This window comes from Podarcis erhardii (genome assembly GCF_964252035.2).
Source record: "Podarcis erhardii genome assembly, chromosome: 5".
Lineage (NCBI taxonomy): Eukaryota > Metazoa > Chordata > Lepidosauria > Squamata > Lacertidae > Podarcis > Podarcis erhardii.
The window spans coordinates 43,912,980-43,938,105 of NC_138509.1; the positions used below are offsets into that span (position 1 = coordinate 43,912,980).

A 25,126-nucleotide genomic window follows, 5' to 3' on the forward strand; every position below is an offset into this window, starting at 1 on the left:
GGGTAGGTGTTGAGCTTGCCACTCACCACTTCGTCAGGAGACAGTTCCAAATGCCATAGCCAGGAGACAAGCTACTAGCAGCAGTCCTTTGCTGGCCAACCTGGTCATGGGTGATGAGGTAATGCAGTGTGTAAGAAGAGATTCTCCCCTTAGTCCAGTGGTTGCCAAATATTTGGGTTCCAGGTGCACATTGGGAATTTCAAGAAAGTGCCAACATGCCGGTCACAAAATGGCTCCCACCAAAGATGTAGCCTAACAGTAAATAACTGCCCCCTCCAAAACAGCAGAAAAAGAAAAGTTGGGAAGATAAAACGGTTCAAATATGGACAAACATATTCTTCTTCTTCTTCTTCTTGTTAGCAAAATATGTTAGAAGGACATTCTTTCCCCCCCAGACACTGCTACTGTGTTACCCCAGACATTGCTACTGTGGTCTCCTACTGGTGTGCTGCTGTAGATTACAGCTAGAAAATAAAAGATAAGTGAATCCAGGAATAGTTTTGAATTGAGGAAAGACATAACTCGCTGGCAAGTTGTTGTTGTTGTCTTGCTGTCTTTTGTGGAATAGAAAAGAATAGAAATACAAAGAGAACACACCGAAAACACATTACAAACTCACCAGAATAGTAGTTGAACAATACTGGCCCAGACTAGTGTGATGTTTGAAGCTGAATGTCAACTACAAGCTTGTCAAAATGAAGGGTGAATGGGGAGGTGATAATAATAATGTTTCTGCTTTTGCACCCTCTTCTCCTCTCCCCAAAGAACTTGGAAACAATCCCTGTTATAGGCAAGGCAGGAAGAAAAAATTGATGATAACAATGACACCATTGAAATGGGTTCCCCACAAAGCAGCAGTGACTACCAGACAAATATGATCGTTGTTATCACTATCATCATTATGATGCTTCTGCACTGGTCTGTCCCAGTTGGTGTGCAGTCAGTGGTCTATGGGGACTAAGCTAGTCCCCTAAATGTTCCCCGCCTTCTTCCCAAAACCTGGGAAGCTTCTGCCCGGCTTAGGAAAAGACACACAATGCTTACGCGCGTGATGTAACCCATCCCCCATCACCTTTGCAAGCTGGCACCTGTGGAACTAACTGTTTCCCCATGGAAAATTTCACCACACACCACTGGTCTGCCCCTTGCAACAACTTAGGAACAATCCTTGCAATAGGGCATGCAGCAGAAACAAGAAAGTGTTGCCATATTCTCCCCCTCTCCTTTTCAAATGAGGCCTATCTCAGTCAGCTGCCTGTTCTACGTGACAGCAGACAGCAAAATAAACACAGCAGCAGTGGGAGGATTCCCCAGTTTCTTCCCACACATTTTCAAAAGGTTTATCAAGCAACTACCCGCTGTCTGTACCACGTGGCTGGCAGGCCGCAAAATGAGTGATAGGTGATTCCCATGCTGCCTGCCAACTGCTTAGGGTTGCCATACATCCAAAATGTCCCGGACATGTCCGGGAATTAATGATCGAAAATAGTGTCCAGGAGGGAATTTCTGAAAATCAGTAAAATGTCTGGGATTTTGAAACTTTGGGTTTCCTTTAAAAAAAAGTTCAACAACTGTTATGTCCTGAGTTTTACTTCTAGAAATATGGCAACCCTAAACGGCTCCGTGTGGCTGACAGGCAGCAAAACAAAACTAATGGGCGGATTCAAGCAGGAGAAGAAGAGGGAGAAACAGCAGTTCTTTAGGACTCCAGGGATTCCTATTGCCTGATGTCCAAATAGTTCACTTACCAATCACATCTCCAACTACTAGCCGGGAGCAGACAGCCTGGCTTATTTCACAGTAATCAGTTAAAAGCATACCAGCACATACTGCTTCATAACTTTATTTCTAGAAGGGCTAGAAACTTACTTTTCAAAAAATCGAAAGCTCAGAGTCTGGGGCCCCTGCTGGGGGTGCCAATGAAAGCCTTCACAGCCACCATGGTGCCTGTGGATGGCAGACTGACAACCCCTGCCTTAGACAGACCATTGTTTTAATCTGTTGTCATTTTTAGTTTTTATTATGGCCAGAAGCCTCGAAAGCTGGGAGTGGCTTGGGCCTCTCTGGATCTCTGAGAGGACTTGTTTGTCAGCAGCATCCAGGGATAGTGCAGTTGATGATGTTAGTGGTCCACATGGGCACTGCTGGTCCTTTTGCGCAGTACACAGATTCTAGCAAATCCTTCTTTGGTTACCACCTTGGGCCTTTGGTCCTTAAGGGTATGGCAGCCACCCACCTCCGGTCACCACTTATTGACATGATGTCTCCCTATGTGCCACCTCACTGGCCATCACTGGAGATGCTTAGCATTCAAGGGTAGCATGCAGAGTGATTCTTAGGACTGTACAGCATCATGCATACAAACTTTTTGCAGAATGAGTTGCCCACATGACCCACTCGTAGGCAACGTGTTAACCGCCAGTTACGAGAATATTTGGGTAACTTCTGTGAAGAAATGGGTAACAATACAGAAATAGCAAAATGTAACTTACTGTTGCATAGCGCAATGTAAACAGCTGTTAATGATCCTACTTTCACAGCAAGATAGTCAGAATTAAGTGAGCTGCCCTCTATGACTTTGTGTGTTAGCGTTGCAGCCGAGCGGGGGGGGCGGAATAGTTATAATGATATTCTCACTTAGAATCTTGCTTGCCTGTAAGTGGTCTTCTTGTTAGGTTTTGTTTTGTTTTGTTGAACTTTGTGTTGTCATAATAGGGTTTTTCATTAATTGTTACAATTTTATAAATACTGCACAACAATAAAACAAGTGGTTAGGGACTCTAAACCAACGAGGCCCTTTATTTGTGGCCAAAGATTTGCATACAAGCAGCAGGGCTTGCTTCCTTTTCTTTTTTCCAGTCCCCTCCCCTCCGCCCACACCAAATCACTGCACTGCATCACTCTTTACTGCTGCAGTGCATGCTGATTTTTTTAACAGGAGATTTTAACATTGGGAAATTCTCTGGCATAAAGCCTGTTGAGATGAGTTTAGTGTAAATGGGAGTTGCCCTGCATAATTTCCCAGTAGATTGTGTGGGACATACAGAAGGAGCAAACAACAAAGGGGCAGTTGAAAGGAGGCTGGTGGTCATGCCATCTTTTTGTTTTCAGATCTGACTGAAATGAGTTTTCATTCAAAACTTCTCAGAAGTCTCCTCAGCAAATTTCAGAGTTGACTATTCCAATGATCTCTGGTTTATAAAACGTTGAGCAAGTATTTTAATAACTATATTTAATAACCACTAGTATTTCATTCCAGTGTTTGCTCTTTAATGGTTTATATTTTGTATTTGGCAGGACTGATGTAGTAGTGACCTTCAACCTTCTTACCTCCAGGGCAGAGTTTCTTCACTCCCTTGTCTGCCAAAAAAAAACCAAAAAAACTTGGTAGCTGAGCTAGATGACTGGTTGAATCAGTGAACACATCTGCATATCTTTAGCTAGGACAAAGCAACGGGAGCTCACCGCGTTGCACAGATTCGAACCGCAGACCTACTGATCAGCAAGCCCAAGAGGCTCAGTGGTTTAGTCCACAGCATTCCCTTCTTTAAAAAACATTAATAAATAACAACTGTGGGGTGCCCTAAACAGAAGCAGCAAGTTAAATTCTCCCATCCCTGTTTCAATAGAAATCTACAGAAGGCAACATCTTGGAGTAAACAAAAGCTTTGGCAAAGTATTCCCCCCCCCAAAAAAAAAGTGTGTGAGGGGAAAGGGTTAGGCTCCCCAAAACTGCTGCTATTAAAAAGAAAGTGTCCATACAAACCTGACCATGCATTTAATGCATTCTGAACATTCAGCTGTGGCTGTTCACTGTAGATCAGTAGTGGTGACCAACCTGTCTCTGAAGAAACTTGTCTGATTTCCTAATCTTCTCATTGAGGAACACTAAAGGCTACTCAACACCTGAACTATTGAAAGAGATACCAGCAAGCCTGAAACATACTGATTTTGAGGGGAAAGTTTCACGTTGAAAATGTGAATTTTAATTATGAACTCAAAATTTCTCGCTGCAGATTCGCATAGTGATTTTGGGAAGAAGAAGATGAAAAAAGCCCATGTCTTATTTTGAGTATTCAGTTGAGCTCTATTCCTATTAGGCTTCCCCCCAACATTTAGCTGCATGCTTTACTTGCTAGATTTCTACATGTAAAATCACTGTGAAAGGCAGGTCCCCCTACAAACTAGCAGCTCTTTGCATTTGGGCTTTGTATTTACACCTGGGAAGATAAACATGCGAGGGGAAGGGGAGGGGCTCCCCTCCCCATGCCTCATCTTTATCCCATCAAAAGCATGCCACAATCAGGGTTCTAAACCAAGAAGGAAGGCTCTCTGAACAGAGTAGGGTTCCCCCTTCAGACTTTCACACTCAGTCTCATGGAGGGCTATAAACTCAGTTAAGAGTGACAAACCAGAGAGAGTGGGCTTGGCAGTGTGCCCCCACTCCACCCCATGGTTTTGTTCAGTGCTTTTTTTTTTTCTTTAAAAAATATTCAGTTTCTTACTCATATTGAAATACTGCCCCTCAATGAGGCCAAACTTAGATTCACAAAATGTTTAGGGGGTATGCGTACCCCTGCGTCCCCTCTCCCCCAAGAAAAAAAGCACTGGTTTTGTTTACAATACAAATAAATACAGCACCCAAAGAGGCCTAAAGTGGGGCAAACCTGTTTAAGATAGAATCCTGTTGAACTAGCTCCTTAAACCTACAGAGGTGGCTGTCAGATTGCTGCTGCAAAACAGTAAATGAATTCTAGCAATGTATTTTCTTTCTTGTTTTTAGGCATGTAGATATCACAGTGGCGGTCAGCATGCATAAAAGAAGACTGGATATAGCATAAAATAAACACAGCTCACTATGCAGCAAATAGCAAGATAAAAACAATAGTGAAATAAAGGAAATATCTACTGATGTAGATACTCGTTTGCTTTTTTTTTTACCCATTTATGCCACATTTCAGCTGAGAGGGAATTATAGGACTAGGATATAGGGAGGAAAGTATTTGAAAACATTTTTTTCTGCATTCAATTGATTGGCTTTGTGGAGCATGTCACTTGCCTATTGTTATAACAACTGTATATAGAAAATAGCGTTAGGGTAGCTAGGCACTAAAGGAAATCCTGGTTCTGTCAAGGGAGATGGTGATTGTTGGGGGGGAAATGGCTCTAGGCGATCTTTAGTAAGTGTTGGGCATATGCCTCCTCGTTGTCACTATGGATATTTTGTTCAGCCAAGGAATATTGCATAAGAAGGAACTGATGAAATAAATGGTACCCAAAATGACTATAGAAATATGTGCATGCTGTTTGTGGGAGGAAGAGTGGAAGAATCCCTCCCCCTGCCTTGGTCATACTTGATGCTTTTTGTTCAACAACACTGACCCAACTCCCACATAAATGCTCTACAGAAAATCACAGCCCACCTACGTAATTCATTTTGCAATGCACTTGGAGGCCGTAAGTGCTTAAAGCGCTTTAATATTTCAGCAGATCGGCATGAAAGCGCAGTGTGGCGTAGGTTATAATCTGAAATTGACAGCTACTATTGGCACATACATTGTTAAACAAACACAGGGCCGTATACCCAGCTGAGCAAATCAATTAATCATTCAAACTGCTCTATGAATGTATAATTTGCACATGAAATTGGTCATGTTTTCATTCTTGTTCTGGCAGACATTTCTCAGTTGGTTTTAGCCACCTTTCCTTTAGAAATGGCCAAAAGTGAAACTGTAGGAAGTAAAAATTGCAGAAACAGGAAAATTTGCAGGAAATAGGGCAAGAAACCTCATGTGGAACTATTATATGTTATCACAAAATCCTTTTAGTTATCATTGTGTGAGAGAGAGAGAGGAGGAGGGGGGAGAGAGAGGGAGAAGGAGAGAATGTGTGTGTGTGGCCATTGTAGAGCATTTTAATTATTTGGATATTTTCCTTTGCAGGAGTCTCTGCCATCACAAAACACAAAAATGATTTCGTCTATACTAATTTCACAGATGATTGATGAGAATAAATCAAAAGAAAATAAGGCTCCTTTCCCTATGAAGTCTGTAATCACCCAGTCTGATGCTTATCGCATGAGCCAATCTTTGGCTAATCATAGTTCAGTCAACATTAATAGAGCATTCATATTGCTTCCCAGAAGATTAGGAATTCAGATTTCTTCAGATGACAATGTATTTGGAACAGACTCCCATACCAAAGAGGAGACGCAGTGTCAGAGCCAGAGGAAAGGTTTTGCTTCCATCACAATCACCGCTAGACGAGTCGTTCCACCTTCTCACAGCATGATGCAGGTGGATGCTTCCGACCCTGCTTGTTTGAAATGCCGAGGAAGAAGTAAGCTGCTAATGAACACTGCTCCTGCTTCAAATGTGACTGGGCTAGATCATCTCTGCAGACCTTTCCACGCACAAAGATGTTGTCAAAATGGAAATGCCACTGAAATAAAGGTTTCTGAACCCTGTCCGCAGCCATGCACGGAGCAATCTGGCTGCACATCTAGCACTGAAAATAAAGAGAACAGAAGGACCCCTCCAAGAAACAGCCACAAGAAACAAGCACCAATTTCCTTCACTTCAAGCATTCACTTCAGCATTTCCCAGCGGTGTCCAAACACAATATATTACATAGACAAGTCTCTCTCAGTGCCTGTAGATCAACCTCGGACTAAGAACCAAAAAATGCATAGGTCAGTCATGTCTTTCAATATAAATTGCAGTTCCCCCACTTTAACGCCAGATGGAGTGGATGGTTTAGCTAATGGAGAGCTAATCACAGAAGTACTTAAGACAAAGCTCCCAGAGGAGAGCAAGGCTCCACACAGAACAATTTGGAATGCAGATCTCAAGGAGAACTACTTGGATGAAAAACAGACATCGGAAAAGGAACCGTTAGGGACTGAATATCTCCAGAACGGTACCTTTCCATCTGAAACCCTGCCAGTTGTGGATAGCCTTCAAGGACATGATAATTTAAAGCTAACACAGAGTAATGATGGGAATTCAAGTGACAATCACAGTACATTTTCTCCTCACATTCCTCATTGGACTTACGATGAAGGTGAGTAGGTTAAATAAACTCATCCTTGTTAGATCAGATATCTAGAACAGAATTCATCCACCATTCTTTTAACGCTGCCACTAGCTTTTTTTTTAAAGTGCCTTTAAAAGTAAATAAACATATGGTGATTCTGAGGGCCACTTCATATATAACATTCACATGAAGAATAGTGCTGGCTTGCCCCAAATATGAGTAGCCCTGAATACAAACTTAAATGGCTAGGTGGCGCTGTGGGTTAAACCACTGTGCCGTTTGGGCTTGCCGATCAAAAGGTCGGCTGTTCAAATCCGGGGTGAGCTCCCGTTGTTTGGCCCCAGCTCCTGCCAACCTAGCAGTTCGAAAGCACACGGGAAGGTAAACTGCATTTCTTTGCACTACTCTGGTTCGCCAGAAGCGGCTTAGTTATGCTGGCCACGTGACTCGGAAAAACTGCCTGTGGAAGCGGACAAACGCCGGCTCCCTCGGCCTGTAAAGCGAGATGAGCTCCGCAACCCCAGAGTCGTTTGCAAGTGGACTTAATTGTCAGGGGTCCCTTTACCTTTACCTTATGAGATTATGCTTCGGACAACAAGCATATTGCTGCAGTTCCCAATTGACACCTTTGACTGTGCAGGCTCCCAGAAAGGACCTTGCGACTGCTTTGTTCCTGTGGCTCATTGTTAGCTCATTGTCTGAATTGGGACTCATGGTTTATCTCTCTTTACACTCTCTCCAAGAACACACCGTCACATGTTCTTTACACGGTTCTGATGACCGATTAAACCAAATCTTGGCTTAGGTCAAGGTCGTGCAGCAGTAACAGCCATGGGAGCAGCAAAGGGGCTGCAGGCAACCCTCTGGTTAGCTTCATGTTTGCATCGTCTTGATAAGCTATCATTTGGCCTACTTGTATCTTTGGTAGCTGAAGTCCATAATGATATTCCAGGGTAAGCACAATCTTGACCAAGTTCTGTGAATTATATCTCAGAACATTTTAACAACCTGGAAAGCAGGTCCATGCTCGGGGTAGAAAGCTGGGGTTTGTTTTAAAGTGGAACCCCCAGTACATACAGGATTCCAAGGTTGAAGTCCTCCTTTATGCACCCAAGTGTTACACCAGCTCACACCTCCTGTACTTTTCCCCACACCAGAAAAGCCAGAATTACATTTGCTCTGGTTTCCTTTTATTACTGTAGTAATGGCAAAGGATGGCTCCTGGTACAGCAAAAAGGGGGGTGCCCAATAGAGGCTAACTCATTTGCAGTCTGTAAAAGAATGATCCTAACAACTGGCAGAGGGTCTTCTCGGTAGTGGTGCCCGCCCTGTGGAACACCCTCCCACCAGATGTCAAGAAATAAACTACATTCCAACTTTTAGAAGACATCTGAAGGCAGCCCTGTTTAGGGAAGTTTTTGACATTTGAAGTTTTATTCTGTTTTTAATATTTTGTTGAAAGCCGCCCAGAGTGGCTGGGGAAACCCAGCCAGATGGGTGGGGTAGAAATAATAAATTATTATTATTATTATTATTATTATTATTATTATTATTATTCCACAACAAGCTTATAAAGCAGAAAAGGTAAGGAAATATACAGTAGGAGACCCCTCATAATTTATGCACCACAATCCTATACATGTCTGCTTAGAAGTAAGTACCATTTGACTTCAGTGGGACTTGCTCCTAGGTAAGTGTGTGTTGCATTGCAGCCTTAATCACTCACTGTCTCATATTCCAGCAGGTATTGATTGGTGAGGTGCATGCTTTATAGTATGCTGCAATATGTGTTAAGAACATCCAGAGAGAATTTAGATAGGCAGTACTCACTTGTGTAAGCAGTTGGGCACCTAGTGTGCAGTGGAGGTCAAAAGGCAAGTCATGTCTCTTCCTTCCTAACCTGGAACTAGTCTGGGTCAAATGGTCAGTCAGATCCCTGCACAGCGCTCAGTGTCAACTTGTCCTACCCTCTCATTCCTTTGCATAGACACATGGGAAAGATGCTTGTGTGTGATGTCTCTTTTAATAATGCTGATACACTGTTGTGAGTATGAATCCTGGCTGCGGTCCAACATGAACTGCTGAGCTCAGATCTCAGTGGTTGCACCCTTTAGCCCCATAATGTTAAACATAATTAAGAGAATTCTGTGTGGCTGTAGGACTGTTTCTTATGGTTTATTACATGCTAGACGTAGCATTTGGTGTTCCTTAAAAGAGTCTGGAATCAATATATCTTAAAATAATTTTGTTCATAGAAGTTGCAGTTTCTTTGAGGCAGGGTGAAAACAACCCATGCAACTCTGCATTTGCATGCAGTTAATAAAATACAGCAGTTTTAAGTCTTAAGAAATGTTTGCTAGCTGTAATGATAGTTCAGTAATGGAACCATGTGCATTGGAAAGGAAAGTTTCAAAAAGCAAGTCAGCTTAACTTTGTTCAAGGATAATAAAACACTGTCACTTCTGCATTAAGGACAATAGAATGAACAAGGTGACCTCCCATGGTACCATCCTTCCTTGAAATTGTATAAATTCAAAGTAACAGTTTACGAAATTTTGGTTGGCTTTCTTTTTTAGCTATGCTAATGTGATATCTTCCTTTATTCTCTAAAGGGGGGCTGAGGAAACCAGCCAGATGGGTGGAGTATAAATAATAAAATTGTTATTATTAAATTATTATTATTTTCTTAGGGACAGAGCATATGCATTTCATACAGAAGGATGCAGGATCAGCCCCTGGCATCTATGTGAAATGGATTTTAGGTAGTAGTGCTAGGAAACTTCTGACAGACCCAAGGGAGCTGCTACCAGGCAGAGAAGACAGTATTTGGCTTGTTGGACCATTGCTCTTGTGCATTGTTATAGAATCACAGAATCTTAGAGTTGGAAGGGACCCCGAGGGTCATTTTGTCTAATGCAGGAATCTCAGCTAAAGCATCCATGACAGATGGCTGTCCAACCTCTGTTTAAAAACTTCCAAGGAAAGAGATTCCACCACCTCTTGTGGGAGTCTTGTTCCACTGCTGAATAGGTCTTACTGTCAGAACGTTTTTTGTGAATGTTTAGTTGAAATCTCCTTTCTTGCAACTTGAAGCCATTGGTTCAAGTGCTACTCTTCAGAGCAGGAGAAAACAAGCATGCTCCCTCCTCCATGTGACAGCCCTTAATATATTTGAAGATGGCTATCATATCTCCTCTCAGTCTCCTCTTTTCCAGGCTAAACATACACAGCTCCTTCAAGCACTTCTCATCATGCTTAGTTTCCAGACCCTTGATCATCTTGGTTGCCCTCCTCTGCACACATTCCAGCTTGTCAATATCCTTCTTAAACTATGGTGCCCAGAATTGGACAAAGTATTCCAAGTGTAGTCTGACCAAGACAGAATAGAGTGGTACTATTACTTCCTTTGATCTGGACACCATACTTCTGTTGATGCAGCCTAGAATAGCATTAGGGTGTGTTTTTTGCTTTTTTTTTGCTGCTGTATCATTCTCTTGACTCATGTTAAGCTTGTGGTCCTCCAAGACCCTTAGATCCTTTTTACGTATACTGCTAGTAAGCCAGATGTCCCCCATTTTATATTTGTGCATCTGGTTCTTCCTGCCTAAGTGCAGAACCTTACATTTGTCCCTATTGAAATTCATTCTGTTAGCTTGCACCCAGTGCTCCAATCTGTTAAGGTCATTTTGAATTCTGATTGTCTTCTATGGCATTCTCTACCCCTTCCAGTTTGGTGTTATCTGCAAATTTGATGAGCATCCCCTCATTTCCTTCATCCGAGTAATTTATAAAGACATTAAATGACAACGGGCCCAGGACAGAACCCTGCAGCACCCCACTTGTCACTTTTTTCCAGGATGACAAGGAACCATTAATGAGTACTCCTTGGGTTCAGTCAGTCAACCAGCTACAAATCCACGTAACAAATCAGTGTCATTTGTTCCCATGGTATAATATGTGAATATGCCTTCTGAGAGGTTCCCACCCAGTAGCATGATTTTTGGGTCCCCTTATTGCATTCTTCCTGCTTTTAACATTTTAAATAGAACTAATTAATAACGACTCAAAAGGTCATGGCCTTTCTTGTTGAGATAAAAAAAATAATGAGTAGTCAATTACCTGTCAGCCGTTTAGCAGTGACAAATTGTAGGAAATGAGTAATATTCATGAGCCTTCATTAGAATTGGTGTTGAATTATACCTTCACATGAGAGATGGGAAAGATCTATTAGGTCATCCAATCCAATCTGCATATAAAATGCTGTATGGCTTTACAGTTTAATTACTTGCAGCAATGCAGACCTGATGTTAAGTATGAGAGACAAATGTCTTTCTGCTTTGCGGTAGGACATCTCTGGGTGTGCCCCTTCAAAAACACAAACATAAACCCAACAAAGGACATTTCAAATATAAGTTGATACTCCTAGGGGGCTACATTTGTGGAGCATGAAAAGTAGGTTCTAGTTAGATAACTATCGGAAAGGCTAGAACAATCAGAAACTGAAATTATTTATTAATGTGAGATTTCAACATAACATTAACTAGCTAAACTTGTATTGCTATGACATATACTTATAACCTGTGCTTATATAGTACAGGTTTTCAATCATAATTATATAACCAAACTTCTGTTTTATGCAATTTTTTCTAAACCCATTAAGCCTGTTATTGTGGCTGTTCCCATTCCTATCTTCTGGGTGAAAACAGTATTTATTTATTCATACAAAATGTGTATTCTGCCCTTCTGGTGTCTAACAACAATTAAAACCCACCATAAAACCCACTACAGTCATTGTTGTCCCCAACACACTGTTATCTAAGATATAAATACAGTATAATAGAAACAGGCAAGTGGAGCAAATTAACAGAAAATCATTGGCTAAAAACTTATCTATTGATAAAACAAAAATCTGCCCTAAAGAGGAAACACCCAAAGGGTTGCATAAGATAAAAAGTTTGAAAATTTAGGTGCAGCTATAGGCAAGTAGTGATGTAGTAGTCGGCAGGTTAGTGCCTGAAACACTGGAATTTATTGGCTGTGCAACAACCTTGAGTTAGCAGCCTCTTAGAGGTACTTCAGATTAGATTTCTGAATCAGTAGTGCTGTGCAACTGAATATGCTAAGCAGGTGCCAGATTTTGCAATTTTATTTTATCCAGAGCTTTCCATTTAATTTTTATTGTCACATTTCCTGACAGTAGACTCCACAGCTTGCAAACAGAGTTTGACTTGCAATTGAACAGTGGAGCTTAATAACAGGTGGCAGCTGAAGATCTGTCAGTTAGGAATACGTCTCGTTGATTCTGGAGAATATGTAAAGTGATGGATCTCCAAGTTCTGATCACTTTCTTTGGCACACTATAAATAGGTAAATGTTGCTTGAGTGAGTTTGTGAGTAACATATATAAAACTGAAAAGTGCTAATGGACCTCCCAGTTAATAATAATAATAAAAGCCAGGAATATTGAGCATTTTCTTTTTCCCAATGATGAAAACATAAGAAAGTTTGCTTTGATTTTTTTTTTTTCTCTCTCTCTTAAATAATGATGACCCTGATTATTTTTCTCTGACGCATCTAAAATGGCCACAGCTGAGGAGGAGGGCAAGAAAAGAGGGCATTGGAAAGAAAATTATTCTATGAAGGAACGTAATGATGCTGAGACCATTGTACTCTCCCCCCTTGAGTACATTTACTGTCATCATATTTCTCATAATTTGTCCTTTGGGAATCTCTCCCATGTAGCTGGTGGCTCATGTGTGCTGCTGTGTTGGCCGCACAACAATGTGGATAATATATATGTTCATTCATCTGACATGCTGCAGTTGGCAAAGGACTTTCTCTCATTGTTATGGGTTGAATTAGCTTGTTTCCATGTACATCCCAGCCTTACAATTAAAGGTGTTGATTTTTTATGGTAATGCAGATATATTTGCTAGACAAAAACCTGCCTTTGCAACCATCAGCTGCACCATTGTCACATCAGGAACTGTTTTGTTTTGTTCTATGAACATTATGGACAATTTCCTTTATGGTACTTTAGCATGTTATTCATATACTCAGTGTGATACAGAATCACACCTTTGACCAGATTTGAATCTAGATTGGATGCAAACGACAAAAAACACGACCTTTTTATTACATCCCAATGAGAAACTCACATAAGGAACCTTGACTTGCTATTCAGTATTTCCAAGCAAATGCCCTTAAAGTCACTAGCCTCTGACCACCAAGCCACATTGTACTTATTTTGAGGATGACATCACAATGTCTTTCATTCCCATTCTCATGGATACTGCATTGACATCAGTGCCCTTTTATGCCATAATCTTTGCTCCAAATGGACAATGTTCACATTTTAAAGCTTGGTCAGTGTCTTTCATTGCCCTACCCTAAGCACAAACGTGCTACATAGAAGATACAGAACCGGGCCAATGGGATGACTTTACCAGATGTCTCGTAAATATTGGGTAAGCGGTAAGTTCTGTGGGGAAAAAATCTTGTTCATGATGGTGATAAAGTTGGGTGTGTGGGTGTGGGTGTGTGTGTGTGTAATTGCCACTGGTAGCAAGTGTGGCTTTGAATCTATATGTTTCAAAGCTTCACAGATCTTCAGCATTGCCCACATGGAATAGCAAAGAATTATCACCAGCACCAACACACACACACACACACACACACACACCACCAAAAACCCCTTCCACCCTGGCTAGCATGAGACAGCTTTCAGTGTCACAGTGATTCCATTGCTCTACTCCTGTCCAGCCCCAAGTTAGGATTGTTCTTCCTTACTCTCAAACTAGCTTTGTGCTGATGATTGTAGCATTCATGGAAAACTTTTGTTGTTGTGATGTAACAGATTGTAGGGCATCCTCTTTTCTCTATAGTTGCATTACTTCTACAGTTTTCTAGCTAAGGCTTGCAATGCTGTGATGAACAGAATGATTAAGCATCTCATGTTTAGCCTCCCTTTCAAGAAGCCATAAAATTTGTATCTGAGCCAGCAAATCAGGGACAATGGGAAAACATGAAAAGGAAATGTTTCAAGTTAACCTCAAAGGAAAATAGGAGCCGATTTGATTGTAACTTGGATTCACGAACACCTACAACGATGAAACTCTAGGTCCCCATAGTTATTATATTTGTTATATGTTTAACAAAATTTATATACCACTTGATTGTAAGAAAACCTCTAAGTGGTTTGCAAATATATAAAACAAAGCATTAAATTTATTGATTAAAAATAACTGGTATTTAAAATCAATCAAAAGAGTATTAAAAACTTCATAAGCACATAAGGAGATAAAACAACCCATCAATAGGCAGGGAGTAGTGTAGGTCCTGCTACACATTGATTTCTTACAAGCGTGGAAAAAGTATTATGTGGTATCTGTAACAGTACTAGTTCTGCATACTGCATACTGCATACTGAAGCGGCCGAGTGGACATTTATAGGGAAAGGTGATCCCTGCAAATAAACTGGCCCCAAGGTGTTAAGTGCTTTATATACTACTAGTAACACCCTGACCTTGGCCCAGTAGCAAATGAGCAACCACTACAGATCTCTTAGCACAGGTGTCATATACTGGCAGGGTCTCATTCCTGTGTGCTGCAACATTCTGCACTGACTGCAGCTTCCAGATCAAACACAAGGGAACCGTTACTACAATCTTGAAGTCATAACTATAAAAGCATGTTGTTGTTGTTGTTGTTGTTGTTTAGTTGTTTAGTAGTGTCCGACTCTTTGTGACCCCATGGACCAGAGCACGCCAGGCACTCATGTCTTCCACTGCCTCCTGCAGTTTGGTCAAACTCATGCTGGTAGCTTCGAGAACAATAAAAGCATGTAGCTAGAGTTTAATATAAATAAGGGGTATATGAAATATATAGCAATGGGTATGTTTACAACGTTGAAATCAGTTCTGGCTTTTCCCACTGGGGGAGCTGCCTTAATACCAATTTCATATAATGTGCCTTCAGAGAACTCGCAAGAAGGTGGCGGTTGAGTTTTGTGTAGAAGTTTGATCCATGATATAGATCTGTTACAGCAGTACTTTTACTGTACAAATGCTCAGGCTGTGTAAAACTTAAGTGTCTGTTCCAGATCTCTAAACCTGTCTGCACCCGAGATTAGTTTGGTGATGCCCCCATCACAGCATCTCCAACACTTGTTTCTGGGTTTCTGCTGCTGTTGTAGTGCACTGTTGTCATTCAGTTGCACTGCAATTTAACTTCCTAAGGAGATGGCAGCACAGGGAGACAGAAGAAGCTATGGAAAAACTTGGCATAGTGGAGAAAGGAGACCGGGATAGCAGAAAGCAGCTTCCAAGGCGGCTGTGCAGAGGGGCAGATCCCAGTGGTTTGAGACCAGAAGTGATTGTTGCTAAATAGCATGGTTTCACCAGTAACATCTACTGATACAAAACGTGTGGAATGACATCATCCTACCCCAGCAAAAAATGCTGCGGAAGGGGGACAAAGAAACCCTTCACAAGCTGCTTTCACCACATGGATCTTGTGTCATTGGGCAGTATGGGAGACAGAGGAGGAGAAACATGAAGCTGCAGTTTCAGTGGCAACCACAGTCTGCCATACTGGTCTGGTTCACACATAATGCTAACCCATGGTTTATGAAACTAGTTTAATAAACGATGGTTTGGTATTATGTGTGGACCAGGCTAATGTTGAGTTCTTATTGTTTGAAAATAAAAATACCTTAACACAGCAGGCTCAAAGTTTAAGCCCCATGTAAATGCAAAACATTTCTCATGGAGAGTCCTTGAATCATGGTTTTTATGACAGGAATTTTCACTTTGCTCAAGTTTATCAGTGTGTTCTAGTTTACCACAGGGGACTGTATTCGCAAGAGGGTATCACTATAGCTCTGGAGGCAATGATGGTGTGTATCTGTCTTGAGTGACTCATAAATTGGCAGTATCATTCTTACAAATGGGGCTAAGTTGCTTTAAAAGTAGGTTTGCATGTCACATGGTGCATTTACTGTGTTTTTAGATGGTTCACATTAGTAGGCTCTTAGTCTAATATCCTGTAGCTTTGACTCGATGTGTGTGGCTTTAATTTACCTGACTAAAACAATAAAACCTCAGCTCTCCAGAACACACATATGCAACCATCAGGAATAATTAGGTGGTTTTGTCATCCTCCCTACCAGCTGTCCAACACTAATCTGCTGACTCACACTCCTGGCACAAATTAGTATTAGGTGTGCAAACAAGCTAACACAGCTGTTCATTGCTATTAGGCTCTTAACACTTTCATTGCCTGAATAATTTGCCATTTATACAGCTTCTGGTATCATCCTTAGATCTTCTATTTGAGTGGTCATTATTTATATAACACCATCAATGTGTGTGGTGGCACTTCACAGAGGACAAGGCCCCTGCCCTAAGTTGCTTACAGTCTAAAATTTGACACAGAGGAAATAGAAGAAAGAGGAAGCAGCGGGTAAAAGGAGAAAGATGATATGATGATTCAATTTACATGCATGTTGGCTTGGTTATAGCCTTAGAAACTAAGGCTGATAGCAGCATGCACATCATACATTTAAATCATACGACTTCCCCCAAAGAAACCGCAGAACTATAGTTTAAGGGTCCTGGGTGTTGCAGCTCTGTGGGGTGTTAACTACCGTTCTCGAGATTTGGTGGTGGTGGGGCCTTCTGTATGCAAGGCAGTTGCTTTCCCATTAACCTACAGCCCTTCTCCCATGTGTGCTAGAACTCTGGGACCACAGGGGAAAATGTGCCCTGCTGCCTGAAGATTAAGAAAAACAAACAGGAGGATTGAAAGGTTTGGGCAGGCACCTAGGGAGAAGTGCTAAGCTCTGTTGTGCCCTGGGCACCATGCTGGAGAAGCCAGGACTGCGGGTAACTTTGCACTGCCTTCTTAAAAACAGGAAAGAAGACCCATGACTGCCCATGACAGTATTTTCCTTTAACAAGTATTTTCCTACAAAAAAAATATTCACAGAATAAGGACCAGCTGCCTGGCAATGTTTGCTTTGTAAAAGAGATTGCTTTTCTACAGCATAATCAAAAAGCCATCTTAAGGAAGGCAGCAAAGTTGGTTTGAGGCATGGCTAGTTTATTTTTTTTGGGGGGGGGAACCCCAAATAAAAAATAGCATGGGCACATTTGGGATATATGAAACTTTGAAGAGTTGAGTGGGGGGAAAGCATGTTTTGACCTTTATGTTTTTTCCCCTTTGTATCTTACTGCATCAACAAACTGTGTAAATTGTGCAGTTGTTAATATATACACATACAGACACACATTTTACTAATGGAAGCGTTTCTTTTTGTCTCCGCTATTTTGTTCTCACAGGTTTCCCTCTGCATTAGACTTTCATGTCTTTTTTCATTAGCTTTAAAGTATTCCTTCAACTGGGATAATAGCAAAACCCTATCTCCATCCAATTGCAATTTGAGCTGTTCTCTGTGGGTTGCATATATTTCCAGTTTGTTGCTTGGAGAGCTAGAAATACCACTCTAGATATTCTTAATGAGAGATTCATGCCTTATTCCCTAAACAATACAATGAAAATGTTCCCAGAATATGAAAAGTGAGCAGTGTGATCTCAGCTTTTTAAGCACCCCTTTCTCTCTTTTGTGTGTGGCTGTGAGTTTCCTGTAAATTATTTGCAACATACTCGACAGTAAATAATTGACAGCTGTTTGTATTTTATTTTGGCTCTATATATGAAAGGAAGAGCCAGATTTGGGTCCATTTTTGAAAGATTTAATTGGTAAAAGAAAATATTTATCAAATGTAGCTCCAAAAATTACTCAATGTTTTCACATCTTTGCCAGATAAATGGCACAGACTGTGGGGTTTGATTTTCGCTTGTGTTTGCAACTAACACTTTAAATTGCTATAGCTAGTAACTACAGCACAGTCTGTCTCTGCGTAATCAACCCCTGGATAGGGAACTGACATTGCTTTATAACTCAGTGAATACACATGTTCCTTACTCTCTCCCCTTGTGAGATCTATTCCTTGGGGAACCATTTCAACAACTTGCCATACTGGGTGAGATACAAATACAAGATTCTCTGGCTAACAACTCAAATGTAGATATTTCTTCACTAAATTAGGAGCTCCAACCTATACATGTGCTGCAATACAGTCTTGCTATTGTGTTTATAACTAGTGGGTGATATTTTGGAAGTGTCTAATATTAGGGATGCAGTGTGTAATTGGTTAATTGACAAGTTCAGGGATGTCAGACTGTCATTATCCCACAGTTTCGACTTTCAAAGATTCCTTCCCCCATTTTCATTTGTGGGGTGTGTGTGTGTACCTTGCCATTTAGCACTGTTTTGTTGACTAAGTTACAACACTGTCCCTGTGGTTTTGTATTTGGTCCCTATTTTCTATCTTGCACATGTATTCTTCTGCCTTTCTTTTCCCAGTGAAACTCCTTTCTCTATGCTTCTCTGCCCAAACCCCGTTACCTTTTACTGATCTGTGAATAAGACGTGTATTGTGCGATCTTAATATTAGACTTACATAGGAGACAGGAAAGTGAACGATTACATGGAATCTGGGCTCCAGCTGAGTGGCTCCAGATAACTTGAACCAGTCCTGATTGCAGAAAAGAGTTTGCAGCGAAACCACCAGAATTTAATAGAAATCACAGCTGGAGAGGACTCCTATTGCCAAGCAGAATGAGCTTCAACATAGAGAGGTTTTTAAAAGTTTTATTTTAGCTTAGCTGCTGTAATTAAGGGGCAACGTTCTAATTCCATTACCAGGACGTTCATTGAACCAGTAAGTGACTCCTTGTGGCTCCCACTGGGATAATTCTAATGAAAGAGATAATAAATTAGATATGTTTCAGAAACGGGAGTGGGGGAGAAGGAGAAGGAGAGAAATAGGAAAGCTAATGTAGTTTTCAGTTATCAAGAGATAACAATGTATGTTACAGGGAAACTTTGAAATCTCTGTCACAGAGATAATAACACAGAAATGTATGAACTAACGTGTTAGATCCTCAGCAAATTATCATACAACAGAGGTCACCATCCTGGTGCCATGATCCCCATGAATGCTTTCATTGGTAACCCTTGTCAGGTTTTCAAGACCCTGAGCTTTCATTTTAAAGCTCATTAGCCCTCCTAGAAAGTTAGTTATGGGACAAAATGTGCAGCTATCTTCTTCTGTGAATTGAGAGTGTGGAGTGGCCACCTTGTAAAGTTTGCCTGGTGTTGAGGAATGCTCCCTGTTATTAGACAACAACACCAACAGATGCCACATATAAGGGTGACTGCAGTCTTATCCATGTAGTTCATTTCAGCCAATTTCAAGAAAATAGATTCGAACAGGTATCATACGAATTGAATGTCATTTTCAGTTCCCCATCAAGTTTTTACTGGTAGTTTGTGAATCTTGAAAATATGCATGCCCATGCCCATCTCAGGCCAGATCCTATCTAATTCCATAAACGAAGCGTGCAAACTTCCCCTTTCTTGCTGCTTTTGTTGTAAGGCAGATGCCTTGTTGAGAGGCTGTCATGTTTATTAGCCCAACAATGCAGTTCATCTCAAATCGTATGGTCATTCCCTCCACACAGATACACATTGACAAGCTGAGCCTAGGAAAAGGATATAGGGAGTCAACCACATTTATGTGTGCGTGTGTGTGCGTGTGCGCGCGCACACACACACACACACACACACACACACACAAATAATCATGTGTGCACAAACTAGCAAGACAGGTTTGGGAGAGGGGGAATGTAAATTTCTAGTAGCCTAGAATAGAAATACCTGGGAACCTTGCAGTTGGTTACAGAAAGTGGGAAATATAAGCCATAGAATTTTGGGTGGTAATTCATGAACAATGATGGCATTGATGCTTTTGAACAGTTAATTTTTGAAGCATCTCTAAACTTACCTATAAGCCTGTTGCTAGTGTTGCATGAGCTGCACACTAAAAAGGCCCCACAGAGAGGGGCAACTAGGATTGGCACTGATGCCATGGTCTGTGGTTTGTGCTCCCGGTCAGCATGGAAAATCTTCTGGAAGAGATGGGTGTGGCAAGTACACAAGACTTTGTCTTGTCTTGGACTCAAAATCACTCTCAACTGAATGATCCTGTGTGGACTGTGGGGGTGGAGGACTTTGGGTGAGTCTGGGGTCTTGCAATCTTTCTTTCACAGTAGCCCCAATAGTTCTTAACAGTCTTGGTGGATCACCATTCATTCATTGGCATGATATTTGTCCACCTAACCTTCCTTTCTTCCCTTGCCAAGAAGCCCTATAGGGCAACTTTGCAGATCATGTTTTCTCTGTGTTAAATGTATGTCTGGAAGATGCCAGTGTAACCACACTGCAATGGAATGCCTGGATCAAGCCTTCAATGAACTACTGAAATATGTTTGTGGAATCAATTTGGCTTTATACCAACAGTGCGTCTTTTATGAAGCGTGCTCTATGTTCTTGGCAATTATTTTCCCCAGTAGGTTTCTTAGAGTTGCATAGTATACAATCTTGTGCTGTGGAAATGAAATGTTGGTATATGGGCTGGTTAGGAAGCTATTAATTTGTAATCACAGGTAGTCTTGTTAGGAAAGAGGATAACATGATTAAAAGCAGTTTAGAGAACAAGGAAGTGAAGAGGCTAATGATATCACACTGTTTTCTGGTGGCAGTGACACAGCATCACTGCTTCAAGGTGAAATGATACATTTATGAAAATAATAATAATAATAATAATAATAATAATAATAATAATAGTAATACATGCAATTCTGCAAACAATGTTGGGAGGACCTTTGCAGAAGGAACCATGACAGTGAAGTTATATTTCAGGCATTGCTTTTCTTCTATTTCTCCTCTCCCTCTCTTACTTTTTAATAGGCACACAAGCATCCTCAGGAAGCAAGATAAAACAGTGCATAAGAGACAGACACTATGAAACAGCACTTGCCTCCTTTCCGGAGCAATCGTCCAAGAAAGAACTCATGGTGGAAGGTGGCATTTCTTTGAAAGATAAACATCAACCCAAAGGCACTTCAGAGTCCAAAGAGACTCAGACCCAAAGCTTTCTGAAACCAAAAACAACTTTTTCTGATCACGGGTATCATATAAAGGCTTTATCGAAAACGGCACAGGGCGAAAATGATATCCACAGACAAGATCCGTTCCCAAAAGGTAAGCTGAAAATCTTTTATTGGCTATTAGGAATCTAGCTTTTGTAGCATTTTAAAATGTGATCAGAGTAAAAGGTGCAGAGCTGTTAATGGGCAGCTTGTTTGCATTTGTCTGTTGTTGGGGTTTTTTTTTTTGGTTGTAGGAAAATAGTTTGGAGAGCAACAGGCTTGACTTAATGCATTTGTATAAATTCTTAATATTGGCCATGGCCTATTGAGACCAAATAAGAAGAAATAAGACAACATAGTTAGAACACACATAATGCATTTTGATGTCCCATGTTTCTGTATTGAATCCCCAAACATGCATACTTTAGCACAACCAGTGTGGCCATGTTCAGGGATGATGAGAGCAGCAGTTCAATAACATCTGGAGGACTACACGTTCCCTATCCCTGTAAATGCTTGTTGTTGGAAGTGTTGGGATACAACTCAGCTTGTATTCTAGGCTGATAGAGGGATACTCTCAGGGTTGCTGACCTCATTTCCCACTCCCTTCTGCTTTATCCATATATTTTACCCTCCTCTTGTATCCAATGAAAAATTGCCCAGTGGGCAAACTATTTTATTGTAGACAGTTGAGAAAGATAAATTAGGGATTATTCTAATTCCATTATCTTGAAATTATCTTGATAACACCAACTTCATGTATTTTTCTCTTCTCATCCATATACATATGTATGTATATATATATATATATATATATATAATGCCCATCTCACCTCTTTGACATCCTAGGATTCCTGAATCAAGAGGACCTTGCTGCCCAGCAGCTCCAGGTCACATTATGTATTTCCCTTCCATTACAGCATTAGGAACAGATCTTTGTGTACAATGGAAATATATGCACGATAATTGGTACATGGGCACTGTGCTCACCAACTGCAACTACAGCCTCCATGGAGCTTTTGGTCTGGAAAAATATCTGAAACTAATGTTCAGTTTTTCAATTTACCTTGCAAACCCCCCTTCAGGGAAAAATATTTTCAGAATCTTGGCTCAGCAAAAGTATGTGCAAGTAAGGCAAACAATCAATATGGGAGAGGATTTGCAACTTGGTAAAACAGGTGCAGAAAACAACTTTATATTTTGATTTGTTTGTTTGGAAAAAAAGAGTATCAAGCTTCTGCCATGACACAAGGAAAGAGTATTTTCTCTTTACTGCAATTGATCATTTGAAACAATCTGAAATAGGCTTTCTTCCCAGATATTTAATATCTCGAATCATACCATTTGGCAGGAAACACAAGCTTATTGTCACTCTTGTAAGAGGGGCATGTCTCAGTGTTCTTCAGAAGGATATTTGCCATTTTGGATTAATTATGTATTTTTAGCTTGTAAAATGCTGAAAACATCTATTCGCATTTTGGGCACAAGCTCCTTTTTGGGATTATTAATTATGCAAGAAATATTGATTGTCAAAGAGCAATCAATCAAGCTTGATTATAAAGGAGGAAAACATGTTTTAATAACCTTCTATATTGATTACATTTTTAATGAACTGAAATCATATTTTAGCATTTTGTTTATTAATTTCTCATCTTAAAGTAATTGCAGTAAAATAAGGACTTGAATATGCCGATCAATACAGGAACAATGAAAAAAAACCCCAACAGCTGCAAGACCAAAGGGAAAAGAACTCAAATTACTTGAGGAAGAATACAATATACATATTTTGTTGTAGCCCATCATCAGTGCAGTAAATCTTAGTTGGTTCAAAGTGTATGAGCTATTGAGAGTCATGCAGCAAAGGCTGTGACCTGTGACCTAAGCTTTCTGACTTTAGTTCTCCCCCATCCATGAACTCACTAAGTAGCCTTAGGCCAGCCACTGTTCTCCAGTTGTCCCCCTCTGCCCCCCTCCCTGCACCATCTGCAGTATGGTGGTACTAAAAATAATAATTCTGGTATGATGCTATTGTACTTTGCAGAGTGGTTGTAAAGATTTCTGGGATAATCTGTGTGAAGTGCTTTGAATACTCCAGGAGTATCATATACCTTAAATTATAGAAATTATAATTATCAATTAGAGCAACATATATCTCCCTCTGCCTGCTCTGAAAAGCAATATACTAGGCAGCAGTCTCAGGCTCCCACGATCATGCAGTGGAGTGAGGTGGGACCAAGGTTGTAAATGGAAAGCAGTTTGCATAACATCTGAACAGTTTGCAGAGGTGGTGAGAAAACTTTTTCTTGCAAGTAGAAAAGTTACATAGCAAGAAGTATGTTAGAACAGAAGCTTTTTCCTCAATGTGCCAAGGTTTGTTTGTTTTTCAGCTTGCAGGGGTTTTGCTTTAAATATTGGTGAGCAGTCAAACATAATATCAACCACCTTCAGTGTGAAGACACAATTCTAGTATTGCTGCTTCTCAGGATTCTGGCACCTCATTTCGCTGCATGTCTACATGCAGCTTTTAATGTTTGAAATTGTGCAGTGTTTTTATTATGTTGCAAGACATCCAGAGTGGCTGGGGCAACCCAGTAAGATAGATGGGTATAAATAATAAGAATTATCATCATCATCATCATCATCATCATCATCATCATCATTACACCGAACCATAAAGTTAGTAATTATTTCCAAATTTGCATATGTATTTGCAAATGCATTTTTAAAAACAAATCTATGTCCTCTTTTTAAATTTTCTTTCTTTCTTTTTCTGTGATGAATCTTTTTCTTTTTGGAAATGTGTTAGTGGCTACCATTAGGGAAGGAGAAATTTGATTCAGTATGCATTTAACTCCAGATCTATCAAAACAACATTTTCCAGACCAATAGGTGAACCAAAACACAGCTATCTTTCAAAATTCATATTTATCCAAATTTTGCAATGCAGTTCTCCAACCATTGTTTACAAAAATGCATTATATTAGGGGGAATTGTTTGCAAAAACAAGTACATTATCCAAAACTTCATACAAAAATGTGTTATATCAGGATAAATTCTCACTAAAATGCTGAAGATTATATAACTTGACTGTTTTGTTTCAGAAACCACCCTCCAAAAGCACAGAAAGACCCAAATTCAAATTAGCTGCTCCCCCTTAATAAACATCTATCTCTTTCTTAAGGTGATTACAAATTCTGTGGTTTGGCTATCAAGCTGAAGGAGCATCAGAAAAGTGAGATGAACAAGACAATCGACAGGGTAACAACCTCCACAGCTCATGAGCCAGATGTTACTCATGAGAAACATGAAGCCTTCCAGCAGCCAGAGGTCTGCTCTGAGCCTGAGAACATTCCTGAAAACCCACTGACTCTCAGGGTAAAATATCAGAATGTTTTCTCTGTTAACTCTCAGTCCTGTGATGGTTATTTTCCTGGGAACTCAATGGAGGCTGAAAGTCACATTTTCTTTTTTTCTTTTTCTTACTTTATCAACGGAACAATGAGGTCACTTGAAGCTGCTGTTCATTGTTGAATAATCATTTTGATTGCCTGATCTGTTGAAAATGAGGAACTTCAGAAATTCCCTGCTGTCCCTCTAGAAGCCCCTGCTATACACTAACATTTTTGTTCACCTTTCCATCAATTCCTTCTCCTCACATTTACTGATCCAATGGCCAGAGGTGTAGCTATATTAGTCTGCTGCAGCGAAATGAAGATTCTTGTGCCCTAAAAGACTATGGGTCCCCCAGGGTGAGGGCAGCACACCCTGCCTTCCTCTTCAACCCTGCTTTCCTCTCCACAGCTGTCTGAGCACCTCCACAATACCTCTCTCACAGCTTACCCCAGAGCCATCAAACCTAAGTCCTGAAAGCACCAAGGGAGATCTGAACAGATGGGAGCAGAACCCACCTTCAAGGCAGAGTGCTAGATTGCTTGCTAAGGAGCAGAACAATTTGCTGCCCTACGTTGAGCCTGCCACATTCCTTTATATAGGAAAGCAAGGGGTGTGCTAGATGACCTGCCATTGTGTACCC

At 40.7% G+C, this 25,126-nt stretch overlaps 1 protein-coding gene across 3 annotated transcripts in view; it reads left to right on the forward strand.

Annotated features, from left to right (window-relative positions):
* The window catches only part of LOC309342574 ((E2-independent) E3 ubiquitin-conjugating enzyme FATS), a 147,901-nt gene that overhangs the window by 93,114 nt on the left and 29,661 nt on the right, over positions 1 to 25,126 (forward strand). For all 3 annotated transcript variants that reach the window (XM_081863202.1, XM_081863203.1, XM_081863204.1), the window contains 3 exons: positions 5,943 to 7,062; positions 20,912 to 21,205; positions 24,275 to 24,468. In XM_081863202.1, coding sequence (XP_081719328.1) covers positions 5,943 to 7,062; positions 20,912 to 21,205; positions 24,275 to 24,468 — 1,608 coding nt within the window. The remainder of the gene's footprint in view (positions 1 to 5,942; positions 7,063 to 20,911; positions 21,206 to 24,274; positions 24,469 to 25,126) is intronic.